At 40.3% G+C, this 27869-nt stretch overlaps 1 protein-coding gene across 3 annotated transcripts in view; it reads right to left on the bottom strand.

Annotated features, from left to right (window-relative positions):
* Positions 1-23595, bottom strand: part of PHKG1 (phosphorylase kinase catalytic subunit gamma 1) — a 47053-nt gene extending 23458 nt beyond the window's left edge. Inside the window, exons 1-3 of one of the 3 annotated variants that reach the window (XM_072136221.1) lie at positions 23312-23595; positions 5880-5988; positions 3963-4138 (exon numbers count right to left, since the gene is read on the bottom strand). In XM_072136221.1, coding sequence (XP_071992322.1) covers positions 3963-4138; positions 5880-5962 — 259 coding nt within the window. In that variant the 5' untranslated portion in view covers positions 5963-5988; positions 23312-23595. Of the gene's footprint in view, positions 1-3962; positions 4139-5879; positions 5989-22109; positions 22248-23311 lie in introns of those variants that run through there. The other 2 variants (XM_072136222.1, XM_072136223.1) reach the window with 2 other exon arrangements.
* Between the last annotated feature and the right edge of the window lie 4274 nt (positions 23596-27869).

Below are 27869 nucleotides of genomic sequence, written 5' to 3' on the forward strand. Positions count from 1 at the left end.
ATTAACTAATTCATCTAAAATACGTTAGTCCAAGATTCTGTGTTAATTTAACCACTGAAGCCACTTTTCACCTTCCTGACCAAACCCTACGATTAGATTCTGACGTGTCACTATATATGGTTAAAACTTTGGAACGGCTTAATATATCCAGGAGATTTAAAGTTTTCTGGTGACACATTTTACTTCATGTTAGTTAAAAATCGTAGGTGATATGTTTTGACTGATACACAAAAGATAGGGCAGGTGCTACCCCTGCTGGTTTTTGCTGTTCTGGCATTCATTTTCAATGGTTATAGGTGTGGGAGAGTGAATCCTCAGTATATTAGTCCGTGTATATATATATATATATATATATATATATATATATATACAGGCGGTCTCCTACTTAAGGACACCCGACTTACAGACAACCCATAGTTACAGACGGACCCCTCTGCCCACTGTGACCTGTGGTGAAGCTCTCTGGATGCTTTACTATAGTTCCAGACTGCAATGATCAGCTGTAAGATGCCTGTAATGAAGCTTTATTGATAATTCTTGGTCCAATTACACCAAAAATTTTGAAACTCCAATTGTCACTGGGGCAAAAGAAAAAAAATTGTCTAGAACTTCAATTATAAAATATACAGTTTCGACTTACATACAAATTCAACTTAAGAACAAACCTCCAGACCCTATCTTGTATGTAACCCGGGGACTGCCTGTATATATATATATATATATATATATATATACATATATATATATATACATATATATATACACAGTATATATATATGCTATGTTTCATGATACTTCGATACATAAGACACAGACCAATTCATGTAAAGAAAAGTGTAGAAATTGTTCATTTGTATAACAATATACTAAGATCAAATGCTCTCAATACTAATAAGTTTGAATAATTATTAATTCACATACCAACTATCAAATAAAAATAAAAGGTGAACACTTGTGACCCCAGGGTGTGCGCACGTGGTAAAGTGCTAAAAAGAAAATTCACAGGGAATCATATACATATGACCTCTCCATAGAGCAGGAACATAGCGCAAGGCGCCGTAAGCCGAGAAAAGATAGGACGTGTCCTATCTTTTCACTGGGTACGGAGCGGTACGTGTGCTGCACCATACTGTTCCTGTAGGGCACCGTGCATACATTGCCGTACGTCTATGGGGGACGTATATAGGCTGAATATATATCGGCCGTATATATACATCCCCAGTACTGCAGTGTGAATGCAGCTATACCCCCTTATTTTACAATTGAATTTTTTCTCAAAGTCCAGGGCGTCAGTTCTTGTGGCCCTGCGTCAGCACATGCAGCGTCACCATCTTTACCAGGGACTGGAATTGTCAACCACCTCTACACTATGTCATTGTGCCACTTTCTAACCTCCTGCTGCTGCCACCACCTCCACACTCTGTCATTGTGCCACTCTGCGGGCTACCATATTGCTGCCACCTCCACACACTGTCATTGTGCCACACTGTGGCCTACCAAGTTGCTGCCAGGTAAGGAATTTGTCATTGTGCCACTCTCTGACCTCCTTCTGCCCACAGCTCCACACTCTATCATTGTGCCACTCTATGGCCTACCATGTTGCTGCCACCTCCCCACCTGTCATTGTGTCACTCTGTAGCCTTCCATGTTGTTGCTACCTCCATAATTTGTCATTGAGCAACTCTGCGTCCTACTCACACTGCTGCCAACTGACCGCTGTCTCCCTGGAACACCCTGTGATTTCCATAATGCTGTTTTCACCCTCCACCTCTCTATGATGTTGCCACTATGTTTGGTTTTCCCCTTCATTTCATCTGTCAGAAGGAATGAAAAGCCTCAGGATTGATAGTCACAGCAGGAGTGGATACAGAACACAGACATGCAAATATCCAATTTACTGGTCATCTCTGTTTTGGATCAACTCCTATTTGTGCACACAATCAGGTAGACCACAATAGGAGTGGAACATTAACATTTCCCCGGGATGTTATATTCCTGATGTGATATGGTGTGATGTGTACTGTGTGGAGTGCACAGTGTAATATATGTTAGGCCTGCCTTAAAAGGAGCAGCTAACATCATTTCAGTGATTGTTCCGTTAACACAGGTGTGGATGTTGATGAGGACAGGGCTGGAGATCAATCTGTCATGATTAAGTAAGAATCACACCACTGGACACTTTAAAAGGAGGCCAGTGCTTGGCATCATTGTTTCTCTTCTGTTAACCATAGTTATCTCTAAAGAAACACGTGCAGTCATCATTGCACTGCACAAAACTGGCCTAACACGGAAGAGTATTGCAGCTAGAAAGATTGCACCTCAGTCAACAAACTATCGTATCATCAAGGAATTCAAGGAGCCAAAAAGGCTCCAGGGCACCCAAGAAGGACCAGCAAGCGCCAGGACCATCTCTTAAAAGTTTTCAGCTTCGGGATCGGGCTACCAGCAGTGCAGAGCTAGCTCAGGAATGGCAGCAGGTAGGTGTGAGTGCATCTGCAAGCACTGTGAGGCGGAGACTCTTGGAGCAAGGCCTGGTGTCAAGGGAAGAAGCCACTTCTCTCCAGAAAAAACATCAGAGACTGACTGATATTCTGCAAAAGGTACAGGGAGTGGACTGCTGAGGACTGGGGTAAAGTAATTTTCTCTGATGAATCCCCTTTCCGATTGTTTGGAACATCTGGAAAACAGCTTGTTCAGAGAAGACAAGGTGAGCGATACCACCAGTCTTGTCTCATGCCAACTGTAAAGCACCCTGCAACCATTCATGTGTGGTTTTGCTTCTCAGCCAAGGGAATCGGCTCTCTCACAGTCTTGCCTAAAAACACATCCATGAATAAAGATTGGTACCAGAATGTCCTCCAAGAGCAACTTCTCCCAACCATCCAACAGCAGCTTGGTGATCAACAATGCCTTTTCCAGCATGATGGAGCACCTTGCCATAAAGCAAAGGTGATAACTAAATGGCTCAGGGAACAAAACATAGAGATTTTGGGTCCATGGCCTGGAAACTCCCCAAATCTTAATCCCATTGAGAACTTGTGGTCAATCATCAAGAGACGGATGGACAAACAAAAACCAACAAATTGTGACAAAATGTAAGCATTGATTGTGCAAGAATGGACTGCTATCAGTCAGGATTTGGTCCAGAAGTTGATTGAGAGCTGCCAGGGAGAATTGCAGAGGTCCTGAAGAAGAAGGGTCAACACTGCAAATATTGACTTGCTGCATTAACTCATTCTAACTGTCAATAAAAGCTTTTGTTACTCATAATATGATTGCACTTGTATTTCTGTATGTGATCTGACAGAACATCTGACAAACACACATAAAAACCAGAGGGCAACAGATCATGTAAAAATATAATATTTGTGTCATTCTCAAAACTTTTGGCCATGACCGCAGTGTATTAGTGGAATGTTGGATGTTGACAATCATTCTTTGCTTTTACTCAGATTGCTCAAATGTAAGCGATACTTTAGGAACAACACTTTTTTCCCTTCCTGTTCTCGCCTTATTGGCAGGTACATGAAAGTAGTGCAGACTGTTAGAGACACTCATCTTCTGTGTTAATCTTACAGGACTTTGGGAGGTCTCCCCTATTTTAGGAGCCTATCTGATGTTAGTATTGGCTAATATGATCATATTAATAATAATAATTCTTTATTTATATTGCACACACAGAATACGCAGCGCTGCACAGACTTTGCCAAATCAGTCCCTGTCCCCATTAGGCTGACAATCTAATCAAACTACCAGTATGTTTTGGAGTGTGGGAGAAACTGGAGGACCTGGAGGAAACCCACGCAAATGGAGAGAACATACAAACTCTTTGCAGATGTTGACCCTGGGACTTGAACCCAGGACTCCAGCGCTTCAAGGCTGTAATGCTAACTACTAAGCCACTATGCTGCCCCTATATTAAGTAAATAAAATAATTTTAAACTATTAAATTTATTACTCACTGACATTCGGGTGTCCTGAGACCTTCTGTAATATATCAATCTCTTTTATGGTAGCTTCTCTGAGCTCTTTAATTTCATCTGTTGTCAAATGGTCACCAGTGATATCAATAATCTTGACGGCAAAATCCCCCCTGGTGGGCTTGTAGATACATCGACGTACCACGCTACTCACCCCTCTGCAAAAAGTTCAGAAACCATCAACAAGAAATGCAGTCAAAATACAGAGCATTTTAGTATGTGTGTACATGTATATATATAGGAAAAATAGCACCCCCTTTTACCTATTTAATGTTCTCTATAAGGGAGGTACCACTGTCGTCCACAGGATTTTCTCCATTTGACTTGTTGTACGGTAGACAACCCAGGTGGCTATTAGACATAGCCAAGGGAACTTGGCAACAGGAACACATGCCACAGCATTGCCTTATTGAACATGTGGTTGAAATGCGGGAAAAGATTTCAGTAGTAATCAATCCATATATCAAAGGCCTATGTCATACAGCATGGGATAATGACAGATCCAGATTGAAAGATTAGGCTATGCAAGGTATATCACCACTTTGGACCTGACCAAAGGCTATTGGCAAGTGCCAATTACTGAAGCGGCAAAGGAACTGCATTTTATACACCTGATGGTCATTTACAATATGTAGTTCTCCCGGTTGGCCTACATGGTGCCCCGGCTACATTCAAAGACTGATGGATGTAATTTTACAGCCTTGCAAGGAGTTTGCTGAAGCCTATTTAGATAATGTTGTTATATTTAGCCCAGACTGGAAGCACCAACTGGATAAGGTTGAGGCTATTAGAAATTAAGGGCTTTCTTAAGAATAGCCAAACTTTTCCACAACTGTCAAACCCCTCACAGGCCTTACCAAAATCAAAATCTGCTATAGTCTAGTTGGGATGAGAAAGCAGATCAGACGTTCCACCAGTTAAAGGAGCTGTTGTACAGAAGACCATAGCCCCAAATCTTATTAAAGAGTTTGTGGTCCAGGCAGACACCTCTCATGTTGGTTTAGAAGCTTTAAATTCTATGTGGAACATCACCAAGTCTCTAAGCAAGGCAATGCTTTGTCACAAACAGCGTCTGGGAAGGTAATAGATGGGGTGTATGTTCCTTTCCGATTACTTTCTTACCTGTGGTAAAGGGTTCATGACCTTACCAGCACCTGCACAGCCCTAATTACCCAGTGCAGCTGAGAAGATGGTTTCCAGCCAGAGTCAGGTTTGATCAGAGTAAAATTGCTCTGGAGGGCTAGCCAGCTTTGTATCACTAGCAGTTGGCAATACACTTCTGTATTGAGGGAATCGCTACTCTACAGGTAGTGCTGGGATGAGCAGGATTTTGTTTTCTGTTTTGTTTTTGCATTATCTTGGTAGCCAAATAGAAAACGCATTTCCGCTGTCAAGACTGTCTCTGTCCCTGGTGTCTATGCTAAAAGTTGATCCCACTATATTATACATATTTTAGTACACCACTTCAAATTAGGATGTGAAGAGGGAGTGCATGATTGATTCCAGGATAATAGGATGTCTAGGGAAAAAAATGTAAACTGCTCAGAAGAGGTCCAATTTAATCCATTTAGTGTTGATTTCAGTGTTCTATTTTCTTTTCTTAAAAACAAAGTGTACTAATGGAATGGTGGGTAAGTGAAAATCAACAAATAAATATTTTTGTGACCCTTTTATTATAAATTTACAGAACAGTCTGAACAAAAACAATTTTTGGAGTTCCATTTTCCATCCAATTTGTTTAATGCCACCCCCAGAAGTAAATATTCAAAGGTTGTACATGGACAATGATCTAAATTTTTTCTCCATCTGAATTCATATCCGATGCCATAAGTGTGAGTGTTGAAAAAAGAAACTCCCTACAGAAGTATGATTACATTTAAAAAAAAAAAAAAAGTTTACCTTCCCAGGATCTCCTTGGGCTCATATTTTTCATAAAATTCTTGAGAAGTCTGCCAGTCAGGTAATTCCTCTTCACGAGTCATTATTCTTTATTATTTCTCTTACAAGCCTGCAATTCAGTAGGTGAAATTTAGAAATAACTTTGACTTCCCTGATGACATTCATAAATAGCTCATTAGTGCTGATCTAATGGAAACATTTCTAATTTTTTAAATGGACAAGGAATGTTTAGGCTCAATTGTTCATTGACATGATTATTTACACATATACACTTGGAGATTTATAAGAAGTTCCTGAGAGCAAAAGTGTTCTAGTTGTTCATGACAACCAATTACAGCTCAGCTTTAATTTTACCACAGCAGTTTATGAAATAAAATCTGAGCTTTGACTGGTTGAGATGGATGAGAAACTATAATAGTTTTGGTCTCAGACACTTATGACAAATATCTCATGACCACAAGCTTGAAGACACTCTTCTCTATTAGTTTATTATACATCCTAATACATATATATGTATTAATGGTGGTAGGGGACTGTACATACAGTGGGTACGGAAAGTATTCACACCACCTTTTCACTTTGTATCATTGTACCCAGGTGGTTAATATTTTCCTAATTTATTAAACAAGAAAAACAGAAATATCACATGGTCATAAGTATTCAGACCATTTGCTGTGACACTCATATTTGCTGTGACACTCAGGTGCGGCATGACGTAACACGTCGCGCTCACAGAGCAGTCCCACCCCCCTCATGCGGATAAACACCAGCCGCCATGATTAGGAGCTTCCTGGCCTGGTGGGAACACAAAATTTGTTAGTGTTTCCTCCCTGCTAGACAGAGGCCAGTGCCATATACTACAGAAGTCCCTCGGCTGGGGGACTAGCGCAACCTTACCGGTTTTGCCTGGATTAATATGGCGTGGAGTTGCAGGAGGCCCGCACTGGAGTATGCTGTGACAAACGTGCTTACAGCGCCCCTTGCTTTCCTGCCGTGCCCATACTTTTTTTGGGAGCGGATCCAGACTTACCAACACGGGGCCAGCCTGACAGGAGAATACAAGCTTGGGAACCAACACTGTTGACCCAGATGGAGAGGTACTGGGTAGTGTGAGACGACTTGTAACTCTGTATTGTGCTGTGCATGTATTTATGAACTACCCTGAATTGTTCACCATCTGTGTCAGAATGTGGGACGAATTTTTTCGGTGCATGAAATCTCTTCCCGCATACCTCTGTATAGTTTCTGCTCCTATAGATGACACATACTTTGTCTTTGGCACAGCCGTTAAGCGGCCCAGGAACCCAGGAAGTTCTAATTTGTAGAATACATATTGTCTTCTTATGGGGACAGATCATTGATATCTAAATATGGTCGGTGGTTGGGGTTTAACCATATAAAGAAGGCCTAGCGGCCTGTTACCCCTCTTGGGATTTTCTGGACTCTGTGCTGTCGCAGTTGTGTGTTACCAGGAAGCACAATCTCTAACGGATTACTCTTCTTGCTGCATAACTGATATGTGGTGGAATTTACCACAGTGTGATGCTACTGTTATGGCGATGGATCAGTGATATTTTGGATACTGAATGAACTTGCTTCGAGATACCTCAAATCCGCAACTATCTATATGGTCGGTGGCTGAAACTAAGCCATATAAAGAGGGCTTAGTGACTGGTTATATCCTCCTGCATTTACTGGACTCATTGTCATTTTTGCAGAGCTACTAGGAGATATAGGGGCTCATTTACTAAGGGTCCGCGGAGCGTATTGTCGTTGGGATTCCCAATGATTTCTGTTTTCCGCCGCATTTAACAGGGGATTTTGGCGCACACAATTGGATTTTGGCGCATCGGCGCCGGCTTGCACGCTACACAAATCGGGGGCGGGCCGACTGATAAGGACTACGCGCAGGATTTTACATTTTGAATTGTGTCGCAAGACACGCACTTACAACTAGGGGGAAAGAAGAAGGTGAACTCCAGCGGAACTCCGCGGGGAAGAGACGAATGCAGGAACTCGGGCGCACAAGCTTTGTGAATCATGCCGGACTTCATCTTCGTCGGACCGTCCGAATCGAGGATCGCGACAGGACCAGTTAAATAAATTTTTCCCATGATCTTTAACAGTTTACTCTCTTTTTCTGTTTAATAGATATGTGGTGGAAATTTGCCTTAATTTGATGCTATTCTAAGAAGGTAACCTGTAGATACCTAAAGCTAATATATTTAATCTCTGAGCTGTGACATGATCAACCTGAGGGTTTTTTTTAAATGCAAACAAGGTGCGGAGGTCTTTTTTTTAGCCCTATTCCCCTATTCCCTCAGTATGTCCCCTAAAGGTGCCCGTAAGTCAGCCGGAGCCAGCTCCCCTAGTGGAAAAACTACAACTAAGTCAGATAAATATCTGAAAACCTGGCCTGGGAAACCCACAACAGCTGTTAGTTAGTAGTTTTGGGGGTGGGTCTTCTGCCCGGGGAAATTTTATCATTTTTTTTTTCCTTCAACCATAAAAAATTATATCCATAATTACAGAATCAAACTACGCATTGTTTTTGATATTATTCAAAGACACCTCCCAGCAATAATATGTTTACTGGAGACTCATCTGAATAGTGATTCTGTGAAGAGAATTAGTAGAAATTGGCCAACTAAGGAATATCATTCTGTGTTCTCTACTTACTCCCGTGGTGTTAGTGTTTTTATACATAATTCAGTGAATTTTTAAATAAATACAAACAAAATTGACTTTGAGGGTAGATATATTCCTATATGGTAAATTAAATGGGCAGAGATGTTTTAGGTATTGTTTATATTCCCCCTTCAGGTAATACCTCTTCAGGTATTAGTCCTTATTAACTTTCATGGACCAAAAGGATAATTGTCCATTATGGGTTTTCGGAGACGTAGTAGGGGCGGTGGTTTGAGCTGTTCTGCCTCTCTCTCTCCAAGTTTTATATAGAAACAAGATTGGGGAATGTGTGGTGGGTGAAATTTGGGGATAGAAAGGCCTTTTCTTGCTTCTCTAGCTCTCTCAGGGTGATGTCTCGAATTGACCTCACGTTGGCCTCAGACAAGGCTCTCCCCTTTATAAAAAAAATTAAGTATGAGATGGCGAGCCATTCAGATCATGCCTTGATGGTGCTGGAGCTGGAAGTAGAAAATGGTAACAGGGGGAAAGCCACTAAGATAAACCAACACTGGTTTTCTCTTCTGTCTAGAGATGAGGAAGCACAGGAGGAAATTCTCACTTTTTGGAGGGATAATTTTGGTTCCACCCACATTGGAGTTGTATAGGACGCTCTGAAAGTACATATAAGATCATGGTGGCAGCATGAAATTAGAGCCAAAAAGAAGGCTTTCCGACAAAAAAAGTAACTACTAAAGAAATTAATGGAAAAGGACCCCTAGAAAACCAACTTGAAGGTCTAAAAAACATCCAGAGCAGAATAGGAAAAATACATTGGAGAAAAAGTTCAGCAGAGGCTCTTTTTTCAAGGACAAAAATACTACTGCAAGTCTGGTAGGCACGACAAATTACTGCCAACAGAAGTTTGAAATCAAAGGGACAATCACCATATACATCAAATCTTAAATAAGAGAAGGGAGATGGATTCAGAGAGAATTGCTAAATCAGCCGTTGACCCTGAAGGAACTTACATCGACCCTTACATGTACTTCAGGTAATATGAGCCCAGGGTCAGACGGATTACCATTTGGGGTATATAGAAGGTACAGTAATACCTTGCTTCCCCTACTGTTAGAGGTTTTCAATGCTAGCAGTTTGAAAGGGGACCTCCCCGAGTCAATGGCGGAGGCATTAATTGTCCTTATTCCAAAAAAAGGTAAAGAAGCTATATAGAGATTTTGGCTAAAACCTTGTCATTGAGGCTACAGGGGGCAAATCATAACCTTATCCATCCAGACCAAGCCAGGATCATACCAGGCCGACTGATCAACAATAATCTGGATAGGCTGTTTTTGAACATACAACTTGGGGGGGCTGCTCCATCCTGTCTCTTGACGCCGCTAAGGCGTTCGATAGGGTGGAGTGGCCCTTCCTATGGGCCTCTATGAGAAAATTTGGATTTGGGGAAACATGCATACCATGGGTTAGGTTGTTATATAAAGACCCTGCGGCCAGGATTATCACTAATGGGTCTGTCTCAGAAAAATTTTTATTTAAAAAGGGGTAATTGGCAATGTTATTGCCTTTGTCCCCATTATTGTTTAACATCTTTATTGAACCCTTTGTGTCACTGGTTAGATAAAACCCAGACGTAGTGGGATGTGGTTATAATGGATGTTCTGATAAAATATTGCTCTACGCAGATGATATTTTGTGTAAGATATGTGCGTGGAAGACTCTGCAAAATCTATTCCTAAGGCAATCCAAATAATACAAGAATATGGCCCTTATTCCGGATTAGAAATTAATTGGCAAAAAAAAGTGTTGCTGTCAGAACTCACAAATTGTTGGGATCAGGAATTGATGGGATCAGGTTTCAGGCTTCTTGCTGGAAAACCACACCCAGCGCTGCCTGTGATTGACAGCTCCCTTTCTAATCTTTGGGAAAACTAAGTCTTTGAACTCGTTTTGTCTGCAGGTCTTGTTTGAGTGATGGAAGGCTGAGCCAGTCTGTGCTGGAGGTAATGTCCATTACTGCCTTATATTCTGCCCAGCCCCTTGATTGGGTGCTGGTTATTCAGTGTAATCTGTTTATCTTGTGCTCTTGCTATCTTTGTTTGCTTTTCTGTGTTTTGACTTCTGCTTTGCCTACTGACCATTCCTTTGCTATATGATTCTGTACATTTGCTGCCATCTGGGTTTTGACCCGGTTCTGTTCAACTCTGCTTGTCTGTCTGTATCTGTTGTTTGTCTCTCAGTGTTGTGTCTCTCCCGGTGTTATCCTGCTTTCCCTGTCTCAGACCAGTGTTAGATTTCTGTGCACCAGGGTGAACACTGGTCTATCTCAGTATTCCTGCTACCTGTCCACTCCACCATCCAGCAGCTGCCAGATGAAGTAAGTCTTCCCTGTCATCTTGCAGGGTCACTCAAGGACCGTCAGTTAGGTTCGTCCTTGTTAGGGTGGCTTATCTGCTTTAGCCAGGGCCTTAGCCTGCAGGGACGTCGCAGGGTCAGTTCACCACCACTTACCTAGTCTGACAGCTAGCGCCAAACATGGTTGTGGTTGCTGGACAGGTACTGACAGTTGCTTTCAAAAGATGAATCACCCATTGAGTGTTTCAATGGACTTTAAGTATTGGAACCCCATGCAACCATGGAATATTTGGGTGTTCAGATATCTGCTGATATTAAGCAATCTATGGAGGTAAACATCTTGCCGTTGATTGCAAAAATTAAATCTAATTTAATTAGGGGGGTGAAATTGCCCCTTACTAGAGCTGATAGAATAGGCTTTTTAAAAATGGTGGTCCTGCCGCAGCTACTATATGTGCTTTCAGCATTTCCGATGTGAGTGGAAGAAAAGCTTTTAAAGCTGATCGAAAGGCTATGTAATGAGCTTAAATGGGGGAGAAAACACGTCCAAATCAATATCTATATAAGGGGCACAGAGAAGGAGGTCTAACTATTTCCAATTTTAAGCTATACTTTCTGGCGGCCAAAGTGTGTTTTTTGTCAAAGGTTTTTGCCCAGGTTTTGCGTAAAAAACCCTAAGCAATATATCCTTTTTGAGGTCTGTGTATCAAGTCAACTGGCAGTGGGTGTGGCAAAACACTTTCCGATTTGTAGATTAATTAATGAGAGCTGGAAATCTCTCAAGACGATATGGGTAGTGACGGGTTCTTTGGAGGTTACCCCACTGTGGTATAATGAAAATTTAAAGGAATTTGGGAAAATATTAGACGTTAAAATATGGATATCACTGAATATCCCTAAAGTTTGTCAAATATTTTAAGATGGGGTACTAATGACTTAAAAGGATATGGAAACAATATTTGGGTGGGTAGAAACACTTATTTTCACTACCTACAATTAAGTAATGCATTCACTAAGACATTAGATAAAACTTGTTTCTTTGTTCACAAAAAGACATTGATAGACCAGTTTTTTTAAAACTGGAATAGGAAAATGACATTTTCAAGGAAACATAAATTTTTGTTTAGAGAAAACACAAGAGAAATAGTATATAAGAATGTGTTGCAATGGGAATTTGATGGTATCCACCTCAATGAATCCTCAAATTTAATGGAATAGGTTTTATTGAAATATGTCTTTATGTTCATTAAATATGAATCATAGGATGATTCAAGGAAGCTGCCTTATGTCTATGTATTATAACAATGATACAAAATTTGGAAACTCTGGTGAATGTTTAGTAGATATGAAGTGTGAAAGATTTTTATGCATCTGTTTTGTATTTTTGGTGAAAAAAAAAAGAATGGCACACACCTGTCTATATAAGACCTTACAGCTCACAGTGCATGTCAGAGCACATTAGAGTCATGCAGTTTAAGGAGCTGTCCAAGGAACTCAGAGACAGAATTATGGCAAGGCACAGATCTGGCCAAAGGTACAAGCGAATATCTGCAGTACTCAAGGTTCCAAAATCCTTAAATGGAAGAAGTTTGGGATGACCACAACTCTTCCTCAATCTGTCTTTCCAGCCAAACTAAGCAATCGTGGGAGAACAGTCTTAGTGAGATAGGTAAAGAAGAACCCCAAGATCACTGTGGCTGATCTCCAGAGATGCAGTAGAGAGATGAGAGAATGTTCCACAAAGTCAACTATCACTGCAACCCTCCACCAGTTGTGGCTTTATTACAAAATCTGCCGACGGAAGCCTCTCCTCAGTGCAAGGCATATGAAAGCCTGTATACAGTTTGCAAAAAAACACACGAAGGACTAAGAGAAATAAGATTCTCTGATATGGTGAGATGAATATTGAACAGTTTGGTGTAAATTCTAAGCGGTATGTGTGGAGAAAACCAGGCACTGCTCATCACCTGCAAAATACAATCCCAACAGGGAAACATGGTGGTGGAAGCATCATGCTTTTGGGGTGTTTTTCAGGTGTAGGGACAGGATGACTGGTTGCAATTGAAGGAAAGATGTATGCGGCCAACTACTGACATATCCTGTATGAAAACCTCGACTGGATTGGGACTGGCCTGGAGCCAGTCTGGGGCTGGTTTGTGACCGTTCTAAATCTTTATATCTACTCGGTATAGTGGGGTCAAGAACAATTGGCGCACATCAAGACCGGATATTGGTTTCAAGGATAATTTTAGCTTTATTAATTCGATTATGATATGAGCACGGAAAAAAACACAACGCGTTTCGGGGATTTGGGTCCCCTTTTTCAAGTGTATGGGTATTCTGTTGGTTGGTGAAAAAACAAAAACAAAAATACACAACATATCAAAATATCATATTATATCTAAAAGGAATTGAGGATGAGGTATGGTATAAAAAGATGAGTCAGGTTAAAAGTCACAGAGACAGTATAAAGTGGATGTAAGCTGTAGGGGTGGGGGTAAGGTTGTGTTGGATTGACACATCAAGATTAGATGGAGGGTTGAATTAACCAAAAGTCACATAGAGCATAGGGATAGGAGTAGGGTTGTGTTGAGTTGACATATAATGATGGAAGGGTGAATGTATTGAGGAACATCTATAGATAAAATTTCATATAGCAAATGAAGTATAGCATAGGAAATACATAAATGGGAAATACATAAATATACATATATAAAATTTAATATAGCAAAGGGCGTACAAAGATGGTGGAAGAATTACATAAATAACATAATTACATGAATATATAGAAATCATACATAAAGCATAAAAAATATATACATAAAGCATAAAAAATTAGGGGGGTTGTTTCCTATGATGGAGAGTATATATATAAATTAATGGATAATTAAATATATAAATGAATGATTAAATGAATGTATACACAGGCTATATATATATAAAACCATTAGTTGGTTGGTAAATCCTTGTTAGATGGGTGATTTGAGGTTAAAATGCGAGAAAGTTTGGGACTTACTAGATGCTGGAGGGCCGTGTGCATCGCTCCAGTGCCGGCGTGTGCGCCTGATTGTGCGCACGCGCGTTGGTGTGGCGCGGGTTGTGCGCATGCGTGTTTGTGTTGAGGGGGCCGATAAACAATCGTGCAGTTTATCAAAGGGTTGGAATTAGAAACGATCTGTGAGTTGGCTAAAGAGTCGGCATTGACTCATGGATGGGAAGAACTTTAAAAAAGTAAGTGATATTTGGAAAAGGAATGAGTAGGGAGACATTTTTAAAAATATATATAGCAACATATCACTGCACAAGTATGTGAATTTCTACATGAATATATAGGTAATATGTATATATAAAAATAAATAAATTTAAACACATACATGGATAATAAATTAATTAATTACTTGAACAGTTAATGGATAACAAATACAATGTTAAAAAGAATGAACATAAATAAATAAATACATAAATAAATGTATATGTGCATACATAATCAATTAATTAAAAAATTGAATAGTAGTATGAATTTAAAATAGGAAAAATTGAATAGATAGTAATGATAATCGTAATAATATACAAATAAAACTAATGAGGAGATTAGGGTGATTGGGATTGGGTAACCGTATGTTTAAGTGATGGGATTAGGGTATATGTTTAGTATTGAGTGGGTGGGTTGGATGTATGGGCAACAGAATGGGAGGTGAATGATTAAAAGTTTAAAAGTTTTCTTCAAACATTTCATTCAGACTGGCTGGATGAAGGCTGTTTAGTTTGTAGATCCAGTACATCTCACGTTTGCGTAGTTTTTGAAAACGGTCACTACCATCGTTGGGTATGGATTCGATGGGTGTGACTGTAAATGCTGTCATGTCTTTGTTGTGACAGATTAACGCATGTCTAGAGACGCTGTGTTTTGTATAGCCGTTTATTATTTTGCTTCTGTGGCCATTCATTCGGGTACGTAAGGTGAGGCATGTGCGGCCCACGTATTGTAGGCCACATGTGCACTCCATTAGATAAATGATAAAAATTGATGAGCAGTTGAGAAATTGATGGATTTTGAAAGTTTCCCCGGTCTGATTGCTCGCAAAAGAGTTTTTCCGATGTCGGATGTTGGCGCAGCATTTACAGCCAGCGTGGCCACATCTAAAACTTCCTATTGTTTTTGGGAAAAAAGAGATGGTACTAGCTGTGTCTTTCTTTCCCCGTAATTTAGTGGGTGCCAGCAACCCTTTTAGTGTTTGTGATCGCCTGTAGATAATCTTTGGATGTTTAGATAGATTTTTCTTAAGAAAGGGGTCATTCTGGAGTATTGACCAGTGTTTGCTGAGGATCTTGGCAATAGTTGAATGGTTGCTGTTGTAGGTAGTGATAAAGGTAGGGCAGTTGTTCGAAGGGGGGGTGGGTTCCTGTTTGGGTTTTGGGTTAGAATTTGATGGTCGTAAACATTCAGCCTGAGTGAGGTTCAGAGCTCTATCGAATGCTGCTTCGACTAGGGGTTTTGGAAACCCTTTTTCTTTGAATCTATTTTTCAAAGTTACACTTTGTTTTTTAAAAATGTTGGTGTCTGTGCAGTTCTTTCGTATCCTCCTAAACTGACTGAAGGGGATGTTGTTTTTCCATTTGTTGTGATGTGCGCTACTGTAATCAAGATAGCTTTTGGTGTCAACCGGTTTGAAATAGGTGCTGGTAGTGATCTGGTTGTTGGTGATGGATAAATGTAGATCCAGAAATTCAAGTTCCATTGGGGAGAAGGAGGCAGTGAACGATAACCCTAAATCATTATTGTTAAGGTGGTTAATGAATTGGGTGATGGAAGTGGTGGGACCATTCCATATGAAGAGTAGGTCGTCTATATAACGTTTATACAATATGATATTTGAAATCCAGGTGTTATTGTTATAGACCATATCTTCCTCAAACTTACCCATGTAAAGGTTGGCAAAGCTAGGGGCAAAACGCTTCCCCATAGCTGTGCCTTTTGTTTGTCTGTAGATGGTATTCTGAAATGAGAAGTAATTATGGGTAAGTATGTAATTTATTGCTTCTAAGACAAAAGAGCTTTGGTGGGTGGGCATTAGGGGATCCTTATCTAGGTAGTAGCGGATTGCTTCGAGGCCCTTTTGGTGAGGGATATTTGAATAAAGGGCTGTAACGTCCAGAGATAGCCAGATGTAAATGGGTTTCCATTTAATTTTCTCTAGTGCCAGCACAACACTAGTGGAATCTCGCAAATAAGAGTCCAGTTGGGTGACGTGTTTCTGAAGAAGTACATCCACGTAATGGGAGAGATTACAGGTTAATGATGAGATTCCTGATATGATGGATCTACCAGGTGGGTTAGTTGTGCATTTGTGGACTTTAGGGAGGTGGTAGAATGTCGGGGTGGCCGGGGTTTCTACCCAGATGTAGTTTTGTTCTTTTTTGTTAATGATGCCGGAGGTGGTTGCTTTATCTAGTAATGTTTTTAATTCTGATGTATAGTGGATAATGGGGTTCATGGGTAGAATCTCATAGAATTCCTTGTCAGAAAGGATTCTCAAGGCTTCTGACAGATATGTATCTTTATCCTGTAGGACTATCCCACCGCCCTTGTTAGCGTTCCTAATAGTTAGATTGGGGTTATCCATAAGACTTTTGAGGGCCAATCTCTCCATGGGTTTCAGATTATGTTTGATTTTGACATTTTTGTTTATATTTCTGAACTCAGTTTCAACCATGGAAAGGAAGGTTTCGATATGACTTCCTCTGTGGTGTGTTGGGTAGAACTTGGACTTTGGTCTAAGGTCGGTGGGTATCACTGGGGGTCCTAAAGGGGATGGGGGTGTGTTGGTACCATCATCTGGGTTTATTCCGGTATAAGCTCCTCTCTCCATCGGTTTTTCTGCCAACATATTGAAATGGCGGGTGAGGGTCAGTTTCCTCACATAGGAGTGGAGGTCATTAAATAAATCAAATTCATTAAATTTAGTTGTTGGGCAAAAAGAGAGTCCTTTCATTAGGAGGGAGGTTTCGTTTTGATTCAAAATATGGGAGGAGAGATTGAAAATCTTCATTTTTACTTCAGTTTTTTGTTCTTTTTTACTTTCTGTGTCACGATCTGTTGTTCCAGCGGTATTGGTTTTGGATTTGCCCCCTCTACATCCTCTCCGACATTTTTTCTTTTTTGGCTTTTGACGGAGCCTTGCTGAAAAAAATGATGGATCGCGTTTATTCTGATCGGGCTTTTGTCGAGTGGGATATTGGGGGTAAGGGTTTCAGGTAATGGGATGTAGGGGGCAGAGTTGGGCGTGATTGGGGGTTCTAATTCCAGGCCTGTGTGGTTTCCTGGAGAGATGGATGTGGGGGTGTGTTCCTCATGTGTGGTGAGGTTTAAAAGGGGGGAGATATTCTGGACCATGTTGGTAAATGTGGTTGGGGGTAGGCCAAGGGGTTGGCCCGTTTCTAGTCGTTATGGTGAATTGAAGTTTGGGGGGGGGTGAAGGGGGGAATATAGGCGTTTCTGGGTTCTCAGGTACCGGGGTGAGGCAAGAGGAGGGGGGAAGGGGATTAGTAGATGATAATTTTAGCGATGTAGAAGAATGATGGGTGGAAGATGTATTTGAGGTAATAGTGGAATTATGGGACTTGTTGGTCGGATTGTTGTGTGGGGGTTTCATTGTTTTAGATTTGTTGGTATTATAAAAAGTTTTGTGTTTTTTGTTGTTTCGTGGGTGCTGTTTCTGGTCAGTCAGAATGGGGTTCTCCGTTGGTTTGGAGTTGATGAAGAGTGGTTTCGGGCCTTGGGAAGGGTGGGTGTTTGGATGGTTGTTGGCATTGGTGTGTTTAGTCTGATGGGTGGAGGGTCCTGGATTGGGAGTTATGGTTTCAAGTTTTTGCCAGAATTTTATGTTACCGGTGTGGAAATCTGTTCTGTCTCGTTTAAGTTTTTTGAGTTTATTTTCTATCCCTTCTTTTTCAAAATTGAGGACTCTACTTGTGATGAGTCTGTCAAATTTGTTAAACTCAGGATGTGAACGGTGAGTATCTAACATTTGATGACAGTGAGAAATGTCACAATTTAGAGAGCTGATTAACTATTCTCTTTTCGTGATAAGTTTGTCTATTAGGTTACCTGCACAGTCAAGAAGATAGCAGTCCCACTCTTCCTGAAAAATAGCGTAATTTCTGAAGCAGCATTCAGTTCTAATTCTCAGACCCCGAGGGATCAGGCTTTCTTTGCGGTATAATCTTAGGAACAGGGCGTCCAGGTGGTGCTGGATTTCATCCTTCAGGAATTTTTCGAGATGGTGGAAGAGTTTCAGAAGGTCTGTGGTGGAGATTCCGGTTGTTTCTTGAGGATCGATGTTCGAAGTCGAGGTTATGGTGGGTTGGTCGTCGATCCATTGGGCTATTAGGAGTTCTCTTTGTTGTACTCGTTGGATGCAGTATTCCATTTTAGTTGGTCCTGGAACGTGGGTTAACCTAGAGCAGCTGGAAACTGGATGGAGACCAGTATAGGTGCGGGGCTCAGGATAAGTGCCGGTAAGATTTAGGAAGACAGCGGAAAGGGAACACAACAGTGCTCATAGGGTGATATTGTCTGGTTCAAGGTATTGGACGTGAATTGACAGTCGCTTACCTGGGTTAGTTGTGCTTACATGTAAGGCACAACTCTCGTAATGGCATGTATGGTTTAGGTCGAGGTGCAGCCTGCGTCTTAAGGTAATCCAAGCACGAGATGCTAAGTCGGCTGGAGTCAGAGTATCGGTATAATGGGGTCAAGAACAATTGGCGCACATCAAGACCGGATATTGGTTTCAAGGATAATTTTAGCTTTATTAATTCGATTATGATATGAGCACGGAAAAAAACACAACGCGTTTCGGGGATCTGGGTCCCCTTTTTCAAGTGTATGGGTATTCTGTTGGTTGGTGAAAAAACAAAAACAAAAATACACAACATATCAAAATATCATATTATATCTAAAAGGAATGGAGGATGAGGTATGGTATAAAAAGATGAGTCAGGTTAAAAGTCACAGAGACAGTATAAAGTGGATGTAAGCTGTAGGGGTGGGGGTAAGGTTGTGTTGGATTGACACATCAAGATTAGATGGAGGGTTGAATTAACCAAAAGTCACATAGAGCATAGGGATAGGAGTAGGGTTGTGTTGAGTTGACATATAATGATGGAAGGGTGAATGTATTGAGGAACATCTATAGATAAAATTTCATATAGCAAATGAAGTATAGCATAGGAAATACATAAATGGGAAATACATAAATATACATATATAAAATTTAATATAGCAAAGGGCGTACAAAGATGGTGGAAGAATTACATAAATAACATAATTACATGAATATATAGAAATCATACATAAAGCATAAAAAATATATACATAAAGCATAAAAAATTAGGGGGGTTGTTTCCTATGATGGAGAGTATATATATAAATTAATGGATAATTAAATATATAAATGAATGATTAAATGAATGTATACACAGGCTATATATATAAAACCATTAGTTGGTTGGTAAATCCTTGTTAGATGGTTGATTTGAGGTTAAAATGCGAGAAAGTTTGGGACTTACCAGATGCTGGAGGGCCGTGTGCATCGCTCCAGTGCGTGTGCGTGGAGGTTCGCGTTCTGCCTTAAAAAGCCGTGAAACCTCCGATGTCGGCGTGTGCGCCTGAATTGTGCGCACGCGCGTTGGTGTGGCGCGGGTTGTGCGCATGCGTGTTTGTGTTGAGGGGGCCGATAAACAATCGTGCAGTTTATCAAAGGGTTGGAATTAGAAACGATCTGTGAGTTGGCTAAAGAGTCGGCATTGACTCATGGATGGGAAGAATTTTAAAAAAGTAAGTGATATTTGGAAAAGGAATGAGTAGGGAGACATTTTTAAAAATATATATAGCAACATATCACTGCACAAGTATGTGAATTTCTACATGAATATATAGGCTTGTGCGCCAGCGTATGATAGCCCTGCCGCTGCAAATTCGCAGCCCGATACATGAAGAGGCTTCCGCCTCTTGATTTATCGGGCTGCCAGTTGCGTAGCGTTCTTCCTACGCCAGGCAGGGCCTGGCGTGGAAAAAAACGCAACTGGCAACTTTTCACGTATGAAAAGTCGCCGGCAGCAGCGAGTGCGCAGGTGCGGGGACAGTAACGCCCCGCGCCGGCCCACTCCAGTCCGGCCGCGCCCCCCGCTTGGCCGGCCGCGACCCCCCTTCACGCCCCTTCACGCCCCACTGGCGTGAAGGTGGCGGATTGTGAAAAATAATCGCAAAAGCTAGCAATAAGCTAGCATTTGCGATTATTTCAGGGCCTCTGCGCCACTGGCGGTGCGCAGCGGTCCTGATAAATATCCCCCAATATGTATATATAAAAATAAATAAATTTAAACACATACATGGATAATAAATTAATTAATTACTTGAACAGTTAATGGATAACAAATACAATGTTAAAAAGAATGAACATAAATAAATACATAAATAAATGTATATGTGCATACATAATCAATTAATTAAAAAATTGAATAGTAGTATGAATTTAAAATAGGAAAAATTGAATAGATAGTAATGATAATCGTAATAATATACAAATAAAACTAATGAGGAGATTAGGGTGATTGGGATTGGGTAACCGTATGTTTAAGTGATGGGATTAGGGTATATGTTTAGTATTGAGTGGGTGGGTTGTATGGGCAACAGAATGGGGGGTGAATGATTAAAAGTTTAAAAGTTTATGTGTGGAGAAAACCAGGCACTGCTCATCACCTGCAAAATACAATCCCAACAGGGAAACATGGTGGTGGAAGCATCATGCTTTTGGGGTGTTTTTCAGGTGTAGGGACAGGATGACTGGTTGCAATTGAAGGAAAGATGCATGCGGCCAACTACTGAGATATCCTGTATGAAAACCTCGACTGGATTGGGACTGGCCTGGAGCCAGTCTGGGGCTGGTTTGTGACCGTTCTAAATCTTTATATCTACTCGAGTATAAGCTGGCTTTTACACGGGTATATAAAAATAATAAACTCTATTAACAATAAACACTGGATCAAGTAGAGGTTTATTATTTATATGTGCTGGTCAGGGGGCTGGCTGTAATTTGTGTTGACTGGCTGGCTATATACTGGGAGGGATTGGCTTTCTATACACAGGGGCTGGCTGTCTATATACAGGGGACTGGCTGTCTATATACAGGGGACTGGCTATATACAGGAGACTGGTTGGCTATATACAGGGGCTGATTGGCTATATAACAGGAGCTGCATGGCTATGTAATGATGGCTGGCTGTATACTGGGGAATGGATATATAAAGGGGGCTGGCTGGCTATATACAGAGGGCTGGCTGGCTGTATACAGGGGCTGGCCATCTGTATACTGTGACTGGCTGTCTATATACAGGGGACTGGCTTACTATATACAGGGGGCTGGCTGGATATATACATGGGCTGACTGGCTATATAAAGGGGGCTGTATGGCTATATAGAGGGGACTGACTGGCTATATAAAGGGGGCTGGCTGGCTATATACTGAGGACTGTAGTGCTATGTACCTGGGGACCGGCTGGCTATATACTGGGGCTGACTGGCTATATACAGTGGACTGGCTGGCGGTGTTATATGTTATATATAACAGTTGTTATATTCCTGTACATTAGAGGCAGTATTATAGTAGTTATATTATTATACACAGGGGACAATATTATAATAGTTATAATCTTGTACATAAAATTCAGTATTATAATATATTTTACTTAGGGGCAGTATTATAGTTACATTCTTGTTTATCGGAGAAGGTATTGTAGTAGTTCTTTGTATATATAAGGCAGTATTAAGTTTTTTTTTGCTTTTTTTTTAAAGAAGCTTTATTCCTTTACAATGGAGGCAGTATGAGTCTCTCTCTACATGTTGATTTAAACCATCTATCAACAGTTTGTGTGGAGCTTGGTAACTCCAACCACATCACATGGTCACACCTACTTGTTTTGACCCAGCCAACAGAATAGGGCCACTTGTAGAGTTTTTTCCAGGGCCACTTTAAATTCCCAGTCTCCACCTGGATGGGGTGCATGGTGTAAATTAATGAGCAAAAAACCCTGTTTTGATCTAACCAGTTGGCTGCAATAAAACAAAGAGTGAAGAATTTAAAGGGGTCTAAATACTTTCCATACCCACTGTATGTCCTATTTTTATTTCATACTCAGATCTGTCAGGCATTATTTTGGAGATCATCTTACCTTGTTCTTCACAATAGAATTGTTCTCCTAGAACAAACCCTGTTGAGCAGCAGATGCTGGCTTGAAAGATTGCTGATTGTGATATCTTTTAATATCCCACAAAGCTTAATAAGGTCTCCTTTCCATATTCAGCTCTAGACACATGACTAAGCTAGATGTTTATGCAGCTCGGTTTTTAATGTTACATAAGTCGTTTCCTAGAAGAGTGTTACATCACTTCTGTTCTTAAGAGCAGAATATAGTAAGGAGGAAGCTTTTCAGCAAGGCACTACAACCTCTCCTATTACTGTATTAAGTCATAAAAGGACCCAAAGAGTGGTAATATACTTCTAAGTTGCCAATTTCTAAATCAAAATCTAGTACTAGTATTTATGACATTATGTCACACATCTTGCAGTAGTAGTGTGATGTGCTTTTGTGCATTTGTGTGACTTTTCAGAATGTTGCAAATCATAAATTGTGCTCCATACAGCAAACCATACATACCCCATCCACAAAACCCACCAAAATAAAAACCTACACCAATGAAGGCCCTGTAAAATTATAAATCAGAGGAATCTCCCATAGTGCTACCATTCTGTGTTAGTGGTTTATTATTTTTTCTAACCCCCAGTCATAAATATATATTTTTTAAATCCAGGACAACCCTTTAAGACTATATACACATAATTTGCACCATGTAATGGTTGACTCTGTTTACTTCAGAAAAGTTCATCAAACGCTTGTTGCTTTTGCATAATTTTTGAGACATGGCTCCTTTCCGGCAAAAAGGCACTCCCTTTCTTCTTACCCTTTTGTTATACTAGTCAAAACAGTGTCTAAAGCCCTTACTTAATGAGGTACAAGGCATTCTGGACAGACAAAATATTCGGTTGCAAATAGTTTGATAAATCTGCCACATTATGTCACTTATCCTTCTATAGTTGTAATATTAGGGATATTTAGGGATCTGTAAAACATGTTTATAACACGCCATAATATCAGCTATGATAGACAACTGTACTGTGTATGAAACATTAAAAATACATATTTTGCTTGATATTTTGTACTCATGTAACCAAAAGCCAATGTTAAAAAATGAAAGATGGTATTCATAGGAGACAGAGAAGAGAATGACAGGTCTATATCCGCATAGATCACACACTCCGTAAGCAGAGCAAAGCAAAGTCATTCTTTATGTTTTCATATAGATCCTCTCTTACCGTTACTGCAGTGAGGCCCTCCAGTGCTTCCCTGAGAAAGATCCCATGTACACTAAGAGTAAGCAGCCAGGCTTCAGCACGCACATTCGCTGTCAGAGCTGATGATAGTCTGAGCTTGTGTTCTGCACACTGCAGATCTAAGCAAGTGCCTTGCCAAAAATACATTGCTATTCATCCTGGAATAAGCCCAGCACTCCCAAGCCACAGCATGTGCTGTATCTGTACCGCCTATTCACTGTCATTTAGTCAAAGTAACATCTGTGACCTAGGCTAAGGTGAATGGCAATCCAGACTAGTAAACAATCCAGGAAACATGCTGTACCCTTCAGTATTTTAGACGTTATCACAGTTACTGTATTGCAGGATTTGCCAGGCTATAAATGAAAGGAAGCAATCATACTTACCATGAAAATACACATAAAGATTTAGGAAGAATGGAATGCCAGTAATGAAAAATAATGTGCCCTTAATCCCCAGGGAAAAGTAAATACCTAGGGAGTGCCACTATAAAACTATCAGCTCACATGCTATAATCTGTGCATTGTGTGCCAAGGCTACAAAGGATAAAAGGCACTTGTTTCTGTGATGTTATTGAGAAACACAGAATAGAACATCTTTTATTAAAGGGGTATTCCCACAAAGACAAGATTCTTAACTGTACTAAGGATAATGAAATAACACATTCTCTAATTCACTGTTAATAACAACAATACAGCATTTCACAGATATAATTCCAACCTGTCTCTATCAGTCCCGGTGTTTACAATTTTGGTTGTCCCTGGATATGACCGTAAATCTTCTAACTATGGTCGGATTCTTCTCATGCATAGCTTCTGTTGTCTGCATGCTGCTCACTGCCTCCTACTCTTCCCCCCACATTACAAGACCAGCTCAAACACAGGCACTTACTGCCAGCAAGCAGTGTGCAGAGACTTACTCTACAGGCTACAAATAGATAAGTCTTTATAGCAGAACTGTCTGTGTGTTTTTTGATTAGGTGAATTAGCAGAGCTGTGTTTTATATCCAACTCATGGATCTCATCATCTCTCATCTCTGATCTATCTCATCTTATCTATGTGTCAGATACTAGTAGAATGTTTACAAGCTCAATAAAAGCATAGATAAACCCCGAGCCATGATAACCTAAGCACATTGTCAGCACACAGCATTTCATAGCACACATAGCACAGAGGAATCATGAAGTGTCTGCTTAGAGAGTCCAAGCCCACACTCTGGAATTTTACAATGCCCACCACTGAATTATAGGAGCTAAAACAGCAATAAAAATTAGTAAAATTGTAAAGTAAGGGGGTTAAAAATTGGGTAAATATCACTAGGGAATTTAAATTTGAGAACTTTCTTTCAAAGGCAAACCCCTTTAAATGATATTGACTTTTCTTAAGATAAAATTATATCAATGTTCTTAAAACATAGATAAAGTAAAATTATTAGGGAAATATATCATTATTCGGTACAAATTAGGGTACAAATTAGTATAGTAAGGTTGCCTTAACCAATTCCTGCATTGTAAGCAGCTTCATGGAAAGAGAGTGTACATTTGAAATTCTTGTGAAACATTTCTTGGATCTTCTTTCATAATTTTTTAGAATGATAACACTAATAATAATTTAATGCAGCTATTTTAATTTTTTTTTCATTATAACTATTCATTTGAATTAGCTCCAAACAACACACTTCTTGAATCCAGCGACAGGACAGCCTCACCAATGTTTTCAAAAACAATGCTTCATGCTTTTATTGTGGACCATAATTTTATACCACAAGTAGCCATGAGGAAGGACGCTTTGTGTAACGTGTTAGATTATTTTAAAGCTGTCACAGTTTGGATACTGTTACAAGACTATTGTCAACAATAAAAGCATGAAGCATTGTTTTTGAAAACATTGGTGAGTCTGTCCTGACAACGGATCAAAAAGTGTGTTGTTTGGAGCTTGTTATCTGTAATCCAGGAGGGATCCATAAAGCGGATTACACCTACATGCAAGAGATCCAGTGAGCTAGCTTTATATTTGACTAGGTTTGAATTAAGGCTTGATTCTTACATTTCCGATCCTTATGATGAAGCCGCTTAAGCCTTCAACCATTTGTTGGGGGAGGCAACCCAGTTGCTGTCCACCCAGTCAGGCTCCATCTGCAGCTTTGCAGTGATTGTCCTCCCAGCGACAAGGAAGCACAGAGGTGCATCTCCTCCATGATCAAATTCTTGTCCAGGTCAGATTGTGGATAATAAGGTCCTGGACTACATTAATTGTCAGAAAAATGAGGATTATCCGTAAAGAGTAGATGATGAGGTTTCAAGCAGCCCTCTTCGTGATTATTGACACTTCTACTTTCCTCGATAACCCCTCGGAGGTGTTTCTGGCCTTTGTGCTAGATGGTTGACAACATACGTAGATGCACTTCCCGCAAGGCCATTGGGCTTAAATTATGGTCCACAGGGGACACAGCATCTGTATGGAATTGGTTCTTTCCCAGGCTCCTCCTTTGCTGCCAAGCTTCCATATTGAAGACATCCATTTAATTTTCCCAAAATCCAGTGGAACTTTTGTTAAAGAAACCAGCAACAGGTAAGAAGGACCAATGACGCCAGGACTTCCCTTGCGGTGTGTGAGGGGGGGGGGGCACAAAGACTTTGCCTTACGGTGGTCCTGAATGTCCACTGACACTAATCTAGTGTCTACCATCTCCCAAAGATATGCTCTAGAATTCAGGGTCTTGCTGAAAAACGATATTTCATAAACAAAGAAATAAACTCTATGGTGCCCTAACTACTGGAAAAATTCATACACAAGGGGGCTGGATTCAGAGGAGAACATTGAATGGAAGTATACTCACCAGTTTTTGCAGACCCAAAGAAGGAGTGAATGGGGGCTCATAATAGACCTTTATCAAGAAGAAGTTATCTATGAGAACAATAAGGTTGGTGATGAACCTCGTTCAACCAAATGATTTTCTGGATAAGATAGATCATATCTCTATGTTGCAGTTTAGAGAAACACAGGAAATACCTGCGGCTGGCTTATGTTATCTTGTGTATTCACCAACATTGTGGTGATTCTTACTGCGGCCCTGAGAGAGACAGAATTTGTTTGTGATCCCATATCTGAAAGACTGGCTTATCCGTGGACAGTCTCAAGACTTTTATTGTGACCATAATCTTGTACAATGAGTAGCCATTAGGAAGGACTCATTGTACGTTTGAAACACGTTGGCTTATTTTAAAGCTGTTGCAGTTTGGATATTGTTAAGATTATGGTCAACAATAAAATCATGAAACATTGTTTTTGAAAACATTGGTGATTCTGTCCTGTCACTTGATCAAAAAGTGTGTTGTTTGGAGCTCATTATGTCTAATCCAGGAGGGATCCACAGCACGGACTACACTACACATACAAGAGATCCAATTAGATAGATTTATATTTATATTTGATTGTGTACATTATAATTTGAATAAGGATTGATTCTAACATTTCCGATCCTTATGATGAAGCTGCTAAAGCCTTCAATACTTTTTTGGGGGAGCCCTTTGGAGGCGAAACTTCTGCTGCTGTTGCTGTCCATCCAACTTTGGTGTTAGTAATGAGTATCGAATAACTTTTTGGGATTGTTAGAGAGAGAGGATATTAGATTAGAGAAGTAGCAAGGTTGAAGGGCAGATTAATAGGATCTGAGTTCAAACTCGAAGTGTATAGTCTGCAGATGTGCGCGATTTTCTCTACAGGCGTTCGGCAATCCTGGAGCGCTAGTGAAGAAAACGGGTTTGTTCATGAGTCTGTGTCGTAAATTTCGGATAGAGTGGTGCCATCTCATCCAGAGCACTTCTGACAGTATAATTATAATGGTTAGTAGCCAGGTTTGGACAGGTGAAGAAAGAGATAGGGGTCAGTGAAGACTGCAAGGTTTCTGTGAGTTGGTGAATATCAATGGCACATGGGTTCTGGCATGAAAGATGGGTGAATTGATGATGGTGAAGGATCATTAAAAAGAAAAAGAAGGTTACAGTCTGAAAGTGGAAAGGAAGAATTGGTAAAATAAGATATTAAAGAAAGTCAGGAGAAGACCAAGTTGAGTATGTTTTCCTCATTATGAGTAGAAGAATCAGAGAGTTGTGCACTTAAGAATACTTCCAGACTCCAGAAGGTATCTTCTGTATTGTTCTCTCTGATCTCTTTAATCCAGAGCTCGAGTCTTTGGATGTTAAAAAGGGTTATCCTGGCGTATCTACAAGCTACAAGCACATTTTCACAGTCTGAGATGCTGTTTGTGCAGTTTAAAGGCCCCAACAAAGGTAAAAGAACCAATAAGTCAACTATATCAAGATCTGGGATATTATCATGTATTATCACGTACTCGACCAGATCAACCTCTCGACATCATGGGCTCAGAAATCGAATATTTCCTTGGAACAAATATGGCCTTCACACGGATATCACACGCCCGCATATTTTGCAGATACGCTTCTTTGAATGCTCCCAAACGGCAGAGTTGCATACATACTCTGACAACATTTATTGATTTTCAGTGGTAACAGAAAAT

The sequence above is a fragment of the Engystomops pustulosus genome, chromosome 2 (assembly GCF_040894005.1).
Source record: "Engystomops pustulosus chromosome 2, aEngPut4.maternal, whole genome shotgun sequence".
NCBI classification, from domain to species: domain Eukaryota; kingdom Metazoa; phylum Chordata; class Amphibia; order Anura; family Leptodactylidae; genus Engystomops; species Engystomops pustulosus.